This window comes from Stegodyphus dumicola, chromosome 7 (assembly GCF_044657685.1).
Source record: "Stegodyphus dumicola isolate Sdum_Otavi_A_Nest chromosome 7, ASM4465768v1".
In the NCBI taxonomy this organism is placed as follows: Eukaryota; Metazoa; Arthropoda; class Arachnida; order Araneae; family Eresidae; genus Stegodyphus; species Stegodyphus dumicola.
Window position 1 is genome coordinate 99,592,963 of NC_140774.1, and position 12,449 is coordinate 99,605,411.

Here is a 12,449-nt window from a genome sequence, read left to right on the forward strand (position 1 = left end):
TGTGACAGCTAATTATCAACACGCTCTGAATGTCACGTTTCTTGTCACAACTGTCCCAGTATATATATATTTTATAACAAATAACCCTTAACATGATATATGTAGCATTCATTACTACTACTCACGTATGTGTAAAGTAAAAACCATATCGGAAGCAAAAAAGAAGAGGCGGCAGTATAGTGTGGATTATATTAAATATGAATTTATCAAAAATCCCACAAATACATCATCACCAATTTGCCTTATTTGTCAAAAAACATTTTCAAATGAAGCAATGAAGCCTAAGCTTCAAGATCATTTTAATAAAATTCACCCAAATAAAAAGACCAAGATGTGACCAACATCTCAAACATGAAAAAGAAGTATGAAATTCAGCCAACTATATCAAAACGTTTTTCATCAGCTTCTAAGCAAGACGATGATGGACTTCAAGCTTCTTACAATATCTCGTTGTTGATTGCTAAAACAGGCATACCACATACTATTGGAGAAGATTTGATTTTACCAGCCGTAAAAGAAGTAATAACCATTGTGCTCCATAAACTACCTACAGATTTTATCCGAAAAATTCCTTTGAGCAATAGTTCTGTGCAAAGACGAATTGATGAGATGGCTGAAAACATTGAAGAATCATTGTGCGATTATCTGCAGACTTGTCAATTTTCAATTCAGCTGGATGAGTCCTCTTTACCAACCAATGAAGCATTGTTATTGTCATATGTGAGGTTTATCAAAGATGAAAAAATAATGTCAAAAACTATTTTTGCTACCAATTTGGAAATAGATACAAAAGGAGAAACCATATTTGAAGTTTAGTGATGAAAAAGAAATTCCTTTTAATAATGTTTTGTCAGTTGCTAAGGATGGTGCACTGGCTATGACAGGGCATCACAAAGGCTTCATAATGTGCTTAAAAAAATAAAATTCTTGATGTGTTTGCTGTGCATTGCATAATTCATCGCCAGCATTTGGTTGTGAAAAATCTGAGTGAACATCTCCATACATCTCTGCAATATGTTATCAGAGCAGTTAATAAAATCCCAAATAACTCATTGAATGATGGATTGTATAATCAACTTTGCATTGCCAATGATGAATGCTGCCTCACACAGAGGTGCCAAAAGGTACTTGATTGACTCGATTTTACAATCTGTTTGGGTCTGTGATAGAAAAGAAAGGAAACAAAGACACAGAACTGTGCGGCAACCTCATCTCATCAAAAAACGATATTGCGTACTTGACAGACCTGTATAAATTGTTTAATGATGTCAGTCTCCAACTTCAAGGTGATGACTTGATTAGCATTGCTGCTTTTGTGTCAAAACTTCTGTTATACAAAAGAAATATTGGCAGATGCGAATTCAATACTAACTTCCCAAATTTATCAGTAGTATCATTCAAGCATGACGACTTGCTTGTTTACTGTCAGCACTTGGAAAACCTCTACAGTGATTTCAAAGCACATTCCTAAGACATTCTAATAAGGACAACCATACTGGGTGTTGGATCGTTTTTCAATTGTCAACAAAGCAGGATCATCCTAGTTAGAAGAGCTAATAGAACTGATGACAAATGAAGGATTAAAAATTAAATTAAGAACAGCTACCAAGAATTTTGGTTGCAGAAGCTGATTTTGCAACTGTACCCAGGATTATGGTCGATTGTTCAACAATTTCTGATAGCAATCCCACCTCCATATTTAGCTGAATGTGCATTTAGTGCTGTAGCAACGTTGGTAACTAAAATGAGAAATCGTCTCCATGTTACTAAATGCAGCGACTTTGTTTTTAAGTAAAATAGAACCTGATATTAACAAACTTCTTAAAATGCATCAAATTCAACCTTCTCAGTAGATAAGTAATAAATTCAATGTTTTTTAATATTAATAAAGATACTTTTTAATATAATTAAGTATGCATTTTAATTGTTCTCATTGAAACTGTTTTCTTTAAACTCAAAATAAGGATAGGGCCATATCCTTATTCTGAATCTTACAACTTCTGAATCTTACATATAATATTATACGTTTAACTGTAATCGTGGCAATAGCTGTTTCAGATTTGCAAGTAAAAGAAAAATGGGGGCTTTAGGAAATATATATATATATATATATATATATTCTCAAAGTGGACAGTGGGCAAAATAAGGTTGAGAACTTCAGAAAAATGAATATTTGAATTTAGAAACAAATTTCTAAATTCAAATATTCATTTTTCTGATGAAATTTAGGCTTTACTTTATTGGAGAGGAGCTGTAGATTGTAAGAATTTTATTCTTAATTATCTTTCTGTTTATTTATTTCTGTACATTTATAATTTTGTTTCTTCTTTAATTTTTGTAGGATGCTTGTTGGTATTCTTGCAAACTGCAATGCTTTGACATTTGAAGATGCACAGAAAGGAACACATATGATACAACTCTGTGAAAAACGAAACATACCACTGATCTTTTTGCAAAATTCAGGGTGTTTTAAAGATGGCAATCATTCACATGCTATTTCTCATGGTAGTTATAAATATATTAGTAATATTTCATATTTTTCTTTTTCTATTACAATTTTAAATGAAATGCTAATGGTTTCCAGTCACGTAATTATCATCTTATTAAAAAAAAAAAAGGTGCCCCATTTAAAAAAATGCATAATATTTTTTTGAATTACAGTTACAAGAAAGATATAATTTGTTATACTTTTTTTTTCTCTGCTTGAGGTTGAAAAGTTCTAACATTTTTTTCTTAGCTTTCTTGAATTATTATTTATTCAACAAATGAATATGTATGTATTCATTCTAGTTAGAATATGTATGTCTTGTAAATTGTATATATAAAACTATTGTAATTGTTATGATTAAAGAGTATATTGTCTACGAGGAATTATTCTAGTGTGCCTGGAAATCTGGAAATGAAGATGATAATTGGCTGAACTTAGTTTAGTATCACCTTCTTCTTCTCGCCCTACCACTCAGCCATTGTGACTGTGTTTCAAAATTATGACATATATAAATTCAAAAAAAAGCATTTATCTCAAAATCTATTTCAAGCCCATACATTTTTCCATAACCTCAATGCTCATTTCTTTCGTATTATGCTTTTCCTTTAGTTTTGATCTTGGAATTGTTTTTCTGTTAGTTTCTCCCAAAAGCCTGAACTAAACAGCTTTACTTTTTCTGGTATCCACAGTTTTCAAACATATAAGCAAAAAGTGCTTGAATATATTTCAGGTAATGTTAAGTAGAGCATCTGGGATAACTAGAAAAGAAAAATTCAAATGCATATTAATCTGTTTACTCTTGTATCATCAAGAAAATTTAATTTTTTCACTTATTCTGCTTTATTTGAATAGTGATTACATATTTAGAACATTAAAATACAATCAAAACATTTTATTCTAAGAAGTAACAAATTTCGCCTAAAAGTAAAGCATTGTACATTAGAGAACAAGCTTCTGCTTGACTGAAATCCTGTTGTATTAACAAGTATGTGATTTCCATTTATCTTTGAGCATTTAATCATTCTTTATATTTTTTCATGTAGAATTATGTTTTATCTCTCCCTGCTCTCAGGAGTAGTCATTTACTTAAAGGAAGATATGTCAATTAGGAATTTAAATTAGTTATAAAATCAGGATTGAAGTTAAAATAAAACTTTGTAGTAGTATAATAGAGAATTACCATTAATGTTTATACAATTTCTAGAATAGCAGGCTGCTACAGTCTGATTTCTACTTAACAGTAGTAATATTGTCATTTTGTTGCGTATTACGTATTCTGAATGCATAGGAAAATATTAATACATTTTCCCCTCCTTTATACAGATTCTCTTCTCAAAGACAGAGCTAAGATGGTTGCAGCCCATTCTTCTGCAGCAGTTCCTAAGATAACTCTTTGTATTAATGGCTGTTTTGAGGATGACAATTTTACAATGGTAAGTTTAATACAGTTATTCATAATTGCAAGAAACATTAAAAAAATCATAAGAAATGAACTAATATTGAAATGTAGACAAACTCAGTAAATTTTTTAAAGAAATTTCAGAAATGCTCAGTGTGTTTATTTTGCTTTGTTTATAATATAGATATTTAAGCTATGAACCATTTGATCTATACACTGCCCTCCAAAAGTTAAGGAACATATTTTTTGTTCTGATTTGGGAATGAAGGAACAAAGAAAGAAGAAATTTACAGGGCATGTTTGCTAAACAATTCCTTAATGAATACGACATAGAATGTTTCTAAAGTTCAACACAGGCATGAATTACAACAAAAAATTTCACTCTTGGCAGAGAAGTCCAGTCTTGAGGAAACAGTATATCTTAGTATTTTAAGGAAAAATGGGGATGGTAGCAAAAATGGATTCTAATAAGGAATGTGTCCACCCCTAGCTGGAACACATTGTTGTCAGCAACATTCCGTGCTGTCAATTAAGTTGTCGGTCAGTGAAATGGGAATCAATGACCAGACACTGAGTAATCCTTGTCAAGCTCTTCTAACAATCATGAAGGAGGACTTAAAGTGGCAACCTGTCTGCAAGGTAGTCCCAAAGATGCTCTATCGGATTCAGGTATGGGTATTGAGCTGACCATTCCATCCGCTGCATACCATGACCCTCAAGATATTCTTCAGCAACACAAGCTCGGTGAGGTCATGCATTATTGTCCATCAGAAGAAATCCAGGACCAATAGCAGTGGCATATAGGTGGCCATATTGATCAAGGATTTCATCTCGATATCTCATACTGGTCAAAATTCCTCCATGGAACACATACAGGTCAGTGTGAGCATCGGGAGAGATCCCAGTCCATACCATTTTTCCACCACCTCTGTAACTGTGTCTTTCCATATTGTGGGATTGGTTGTATCTGGTGCATTGTTCCTTCCAGATCAGTTGATGATCTGAATCACTCTCCAATGGGATTGTCTGTGAGGAAAACAGGCACCCATTGTTGACTGGTCAGGAGACATGTTCTCCTGCTCAACATAAACAGGCACCTCTGTGTCCTCAGGTCAAGGTGCCACAAACAGCTGGTCATCTTGTATACAGACCTGTATTGTGCAGGCATCTGTGCACTGTAGTAGCTGAAATTCTTGTTCCTGTTGCCACTAAATGATGTGCCATGAGCTGAGGCACAGTTAATGTTACTCCTTCGGGCCAAAAGAGTTAAATAACAGTCTCCTGCAGGTGTTATAACTCTAGGTCTGCCTAGAACATGTCTTCTAAACATAGAATCCTTGGACACAAACTAATTCCAATTTAGTCAATGGACCACACTACGAGAGACATTTGGACGTCTAGCAACATCAGCTTGTGAGATTTCCATCCATCCGATTGCCCACCACCTCAACAAATCGGGTAAACGACTTCTCGTGGACATTGATAGACTTTCCTGGATATTGTCCATGAAACTGTAATAAGAACTGAAGATCAACACTCGTGAACAAATATTACAATTTTTGTGTTTTTTCTATAACTTCTATATAAGTATTCATTTCTATAAAATTAAAGTGGTAGCTATTGTTTTGCATATATTTTCTTAAACTTCATTACTATCATGCATATGAACTGTGAATTTAAATGTTACTGACATTTTTGTAATGGCAAGCTTTGAAAAACATCCTGTTTCTTAACTTTTGGAGGGCAGTGTATATCACAGTTGACCAGAACATCAATGATTTGGTGATGAAAATCCTGGAGAACAAAGGCAAACAGTATTCTTGATAAACTATCAGGGAGAAACAAAAGTCATTTGAGTTTAGATCTGAAAACCAGCCTGAGATTTTTAATAACACTGTTAACTTCTGAAGTAGAGAACTGACAGTCCATAAATGAAATATAAAGGCCCTATGACTCAGTATGCTTAGTTCTATGAAAATTCCTATCATCACGCACATTATCTCTTGGGAAATTCTTTCTCATAATAGCAACAATTGTATAATTCAAACTCGAAGTAAGAGTACCATCCGGAAGTTTGATTCCCGAAATCTCAATCCTTTTCACAAAATTGGTCTTAACCTCATACTTATATATATATATATATATATCAAGACATCATGAACATTAATAGTTGAGAGAAAATTTTTCCATGAGTCAAGCTTTGCATTAGTTAATTTAGGCTTATAATTATGTCACAACTCAATGCACTTAATTTTATACATATCTTTAAGAATACTGTTGCTTTCTCTCTGAAATCTACGTCTAGCAGCATTTACATGCTTCCTATGACAGTCAGTTTTCTTAGACCACCAACGAACACCATTCAATGCAATATTTAAACAATAATTTCATTAAATAACATAAAAAAATAAAATACTAAATAAATTAGTGGCAAATATACAAATTTAGAAACAAATAAGACCATAGTTTTAGTATAATACTTATATTTTATACACTATGGGGAATGCATACTATGGCCATAGTAAGGGGCTAGCCTGTAATAATGAACGACTTAAGGCTTAGAATTCAATGGCTTCCGGATCCAAACTATGGTTTTGTTCAGCCTCTTTAGGACTTGTAAGGACCATCCCAAGGTGACTGTAATTCAGGAGAGAGTCTTTTCCATTGAATTGAATTCCACATCCACACCTTGTCACCTTCTTTGAATCGATGTCCTGTAGCTGTCATGTTGTATCGAGCCTTCATTCTTCTTCATCGCCAAATTACTCGCTTACGCACAAAATTGTGCATCACTTCAAGCCATCCTTGGAGATCTTGGATGTACTCCTCAAGTGATAAAGCTGCATCTGCAAAGAAGAGATCACAAGACAGACAAAGGTCATGACTGAAGAACATCTAGGATGAAGTATAGCCGGTAGTCTTGTGGATAGAATGGTGATAAGCCAGAAAAAAAAGGAGAGAGATAAATTCTTGTCCCAGTCCTGTTGGCATCTGGAAATTACCATTGAGAGGTTATTAAGGATGGTTCGATTAAACCTTTCTACTATGCTGTCTGACTGGGAATATAAAGTTGTCATTTGGATTTTCTCGATGCTGAGTAGCTTGCAGAGTTCTTAAATTACAGTCGAGGTAAAACTTCTTCCTTGAACAGAATATAACTGAAGATTCACTCCGAACCTAGAAATCCAGAGCTGTATCATTAACTCTGTTACCATGACAGCCTCCTGATCAGGAATAGGATAATCTTCAGGCCACTTTGCGAAGTAATCAGAGACAACAAGGATGTATTTTTTGCCATCAGCAGTTTGTAGCTGAGATTCCGGGATAACAAAGATGATATGTTCAAAAGGCGATAGTGTATTTTAACATTGTAGCTTCTCATGGTTACCTTTTTCGGTCCTTTTCCACTTGCTCAAGCATTGCATTATTGACTCTATTTTTTGCATGTCAGTCCTTGCATTATTCCAGTAGAAGTGCTCTCAAATTCTCGGCAAAATCTTCATTATTCCGAAGTGGCCTCTTGTAGGACTTATGTAATTCTTTAAGGATGTCTGGAATCCGGTATCTTTCGAAGTATCAGCTACCATCAGAATGCCATTCCATTATCCAATTCAAATTTCCACTACAAGGTGCTGCTTCAAATATGGAATGAGTCCCCGAGAGCCCAGTATTGTTTTCTCATAGGTCTATAGATCGAAATGTCCTTGCAAGGTAGTTTTCCTGTTTGAAGATTCCATTAAATCAATTATGGCTTTAATGTTGCTATCCTCCAACTGGTCTTTCCTGACTTCGTCACTCCATAGGTCATGATCAGCCGATGTTGAAGTTGTAACTTGTTGTGTGACCGAAGTAAGCATCTCGTATTTTGCTTCGACCCTGGAACAGTATCAGTAGCTTTCTGATCAGGGTCTTCTAGACAGGGCATTGACGTTTCCATGCAATAATCACTTTCGATAATGGATAGTCATGTCATATTCCTGGAGTCTTAGTATTCATCTGACTATTTGACCTTAAGGATTCTCGAAATTTAAAGGCCATGTCAAAGATGCATGATCTGTGCTGAGCAGGAATTTTACGCCATAACTATAATGATGGACATGTTCTACGGCTTTAACTATCATGAGTAATACTTTCCTGGTGACACAGTGTTTAGATGGACACTTAATCCAGTATGCTATGACACGTTCTTGAGCATTTATTTGCTGGGACAAAACAGCACCGACACTCTCATTGTTCACATCTGTTAAGAATTAATGGTTTATTGAGTTAAGGATACGTCAAGATTGGATCAGATTTTAAAGCTGCCTCCAGGCTGTTAAATGCATCCTTGCATTCTTTTGTCCGCAAGTACTTTTGCTTGTTCTCTATCAGCTTATGAAGGGATCTAGTGATGGAAGAAAAGTCATTCACAAATCTCCTATACTAAGTGCAAAGTCCCAAAAAACTTCCTAGCTGATGGACATTTTCAGGGCATCTCCAATCTTTAACTGCTGACACTTTTTCTGGATCTGCTTTTAGCAGAGATGTCATGTCCAAAATAAGTCGTTTCCTGTCTGAATAGTTTACATCTAGCAGGACTCTACTTTAGATTGGCTCTTTCTGTTCCTGAAGCACCTTTCTAAGATTTTTCAGATGTTCTTCAAAACTCTTCTTGATGATAATGATATCAGACAGGTTTCGTAAGAAAGAACTCTCCACATGGTCTTCATGAGGTGTTCGAATGTTGCTGGCAAGTTACATAATCCAAATGGCATTACTTTGAACTGTTGAAGTCCTTGATGCCTTCTTTTCTCGGTCATCAGGGTGTATCTCTACCTGTCAATATCAAGTCTTTAAATCAAGCATCGAAACCACTTGCTTCCAGAAAGTGTGTCCAGAATATTGTCAGTTTTAAGAAGAGAGGTGCTGTCCTTCTTTGTAACCTCATTCAACCATTGATAGTCAACGCAAAATCTAGTTTAACCATACTTCTTTCTTACCAGAATGATAGGAAAGACCCAAGAACTTGCTGAAGGCTTGAAGGTACTGCTTTCTTGCATGTCCTTTTGAAGTTTTCCTACCTCTTCCTGTTTACTTGCCAGGAGACGTCTTGGATATTGCATGACTGGTGGATTATCTCCGTATCAATTCTGTGCTGAGCCAAATCGGTTCGACCTACATTAGAAGATGAGCGGGAGAAAACATCTCGAAACTCTTGAATGCCATGTTCTGCTGCATTTCTTTCTTCATTGCTTAGTTAGGCATTCTGCTATAGCTCTGATAAAAGGCTCTCCAAAGAGACAGTTTCTGAAGAGTAACTGTTTCGTTTAATGCAGGTCACTGGAGCACATGCTGCAACCACTTTGTCTTTAATGATTTTTGCTTTATCACTGACGTTGGCAATTGTTACTGGAATAACTATCCTCGATACGTTGAGGAGTGCCGAGGTTACTAGTACTTTTCGTGGTGTAAAGGATGAATGGATGGAATTTTGGAAAAGGCATAACAAGCTTTGTAGCTAAACATTATTTATTTCTGGATGACGAATTTCTTTGCATAGTATCTTTTTAACTGGTAGAACACCCTACAGTTTTAGATATTCAATTACATCTCAATAAGGAATAGTTAACAGAGGCCAAGCGACACATTGCCAGCAGGAAGCCGAAATAGTGAAAAAGGATGTGTAGTCAGGTTGTGGTACTAGTTAAGCTTGGAAAGTTTTGTTTTAATCCTGAGAAGCAATTGGCCAAAAGTTTACTGCAAGGAAATTGCAGATACCTTGGAGGGACTGTGCTTTAATTAGAAATTAGTAATTTAAAGGTCTATTGCCAATTTGTTCCAATTAGATTTTAATTTGTTAATAAATTTCCATCATATTTTTTATATTACACACACACACACATATATATCTGCTGTCATCATAATGGTAAAGTTATGATAGGCTTGTCTTTGAAAAAGTGATTCTAAAGCCAAAAAAGAAAACTAATAGGAGAGTAAAAGTTGTAAATTTTAATTGGAAATAAAAGCAAAAGTTTAACTACATCTTTAGAACAACAGCATCACTAAGCACGATCTCCTGACAATAACAACACTCACAGTTGCCAGGACTTATTAACTAAATTATGCATTATTATTTGATTTCTTTCTTGTTTTTTTTAAACCTAATTTAACACTTCTCCTTGTCAATAATAATAAAAAAGAAAAGAACAATAATAATAAACTAAGAGAAAAAGTTACAAAAGTCCCATCTGCTACAGTGATGCTATGGGGAAGCTCAACATTTTCAAAGTCTATAAAGTAGTGGCTGCTATTGACTTTTGAGGCTCCATTGTCAATAAACCAATTATCAGAATTTGTCTCAGCAGAAAGTACTGCCTCATCTACAGCTAGGAGTGCTATATTTGCAGTAACACTATCCTCACCTTTTTTGTTTGGCCCTGTATGTAGACTAGGTTTCCATCAGCTATCCATTTCTTGCATGTTCTGACCCAATGCTCTCTCTGGTGGCAATAATTGCACTTGCAGTTGTTTTTCTTGTTAAGAGCTGATTTCTGCTTAGATTTTGAATTTGCTATCAACACTTCCTGATTTAAAGTTTCTATATAATTTGAATTTTTCTTTAATTCTCTTTCATGGGTGCACAATCGTGCAGTTAATTCATCTAGAGTTCTCTTTTCATCACTAAGCAGTAACCAACTCGATTTGAAAGTACGATAATTGGGAAGAAGAGTATCCAGTATTTTGTAAATTAGCAGCATCTCTGGGAGTCTGTTTTGTTCCTTATTTTCAAGTCCACTGTTCAGTTCATTCCTTAAATTTTTCAATTTTGATAGATGACCTATCATCATTTGACATCATTTGTCAACCTGAATTTGAAGAACCGTAAACATATACTGTCAAATACCGAAAATCCGCCGACCTGAAATCCACCAACTCCTGCAATCCACTTTGCCTTTCAAAATGTAAACATTCAGTTTATAGGTTCCAGAAGCTGCAACATGGAGTACGGACTATCGAAGAAAAAATACTTACCGAATGAGTCATAACGGAAATACCAAATTATTGACATAAAAAAGTTAAAAAAAAATAAGATAAAAGTTTTTTTTTTCTCTAATCTGCGTCGAGGTAAAAAAGCAGACGATTCACTCAACTCTTCGTTCAAGCTCACGATTCATGTTGTATTTTCTGAGCTTTGTTATTTCATGAGATTGTTTAGTGCTGCCTTTTTTTTAATCCGGGTATTTTGTGTATAAATTAAGAATATTTTAAATTCCAGCTTTTTTTAATACAATGACAGATAAGAAATGCATTCATGATTTTACTGCTTGCAACGTTGAAAAACATAAACACGTTGCATTGACGGTAATGCAAAAAGTGCAAATTATACAAAAGATGGAGGCAGGTGCTCGATTTATAGCAGAATGGTATGGAATTACAACACGATTGTGTATGATGTACGGAAAAATAAAGAAAAGCTGTTAAAATTTTAAAGCAACAGTAATTCTAACACTAGAATCCGAAACCAGAAATCTTTGCGGATTTCTGGACTTCTACTGTATTATAAAGTTGGTTATCGCATGAATCTTTGACTATTTTGTGAAGTTCGAGCCAAGTTTCTCTTGTGCTGTCAAATCTCATTACCTTTTGTAAAGTACCTTCAGTCATAGCGCAATTATTGGCTTTATTAAAACCTTCACGTCATCTCTGTATTTCTTTCAAATCTCTTTGGCAGCGGCTTGATCAGACACCACTGTTTTTTTGTTTTTGTTTTTTTTTTTTTCAATTTTCCTTCCACTACTTCTAAAGCATCTTCATGATAACTTATTACAAACTTAATTCGATATTTCCAAATAGGCCAATCACTTTTTCCGCATAATGGCTTAACTGATATCTTTGCAGTTTCCATTTTTGCAAACTAATTTGCTGAATATTTACCACTAACTTTCATCTCCACATTCTTTCTAAATTTTTTTGCTCACTTAGAGCATGCCTGGTGCCCATAACCTGAAAAAGTGATTCTAGAACCAAAACAGAAAACTAATATGAGAGCAAAAGTTGTAAATTTTAATTGGAAATAAAAGTAAAAGTTTAACTACATTTTTAGGACAACAACGTCGCTAAGTGCGATCTTCTGATTTCCAGGAAATTTCAATCCTAAGCAGTTTAAGCGCTTGGTTTCATTACTATATTTTTTTAGTCCATTTCAGTCATTTAAGAATTTTTACTTTAAAATACTTGTTTTAAATTTAATTATTAATTTCAATTTATGATTATCTCCTAGGGAAAAAAGTGTAAAACTACTGCAAATTGAGACAGGAATAAGGCAAGTTTCATAATACATGGAATTTGCCTTATTAATGTCCATTTTTATGGTCATGTATTTGACTCTTTTCTTCTTTCACATATGGAATTTGCTTTATTAATATATATTCTTATGTATACACATTTGAAAGAAAAAATTTGAGTTTCATTTGAATTACATATATTGATCCAATATACTAAATTTTTATCTTCAGAACATCTTATAATGTAGGTACATGTTCATAATAAATGTGTTACTACGTATCGTGTTTTTAAAGTAAG

At 34.3% G+C, this 12,449-nt stretch overlaps 1 protein-coding gene across 2 annotated transcripts in view; it reads left to right on the plus strand.

Annotated features, from left to right (window-relative positions):
• Positions 1–12,449, plus strand: part of LOC118183337 (methylcrotonoyl-CoA carboxylase beta chain, mitochondrial-like) — a 97,011-nt gene that overhangs the window by 58,777 nt on the left and 25,785 nt on the right. For both annotated transcript variants that reach the window (XM_035352841.2, XM_085820630.1), the window contains 2 exons: positions 2,342–2,505; positions 3,812–3,921. In XM_035352841.2, the coding sequence (XP_035208732.1) occupies positions 2,342–2,505; positions 3,812–3,921 (274 nt within the window). The remainder of the gene's footprint in view (positions 1–2,341; positions 2,506–3,811; positions 3,922–12,449) is intronic.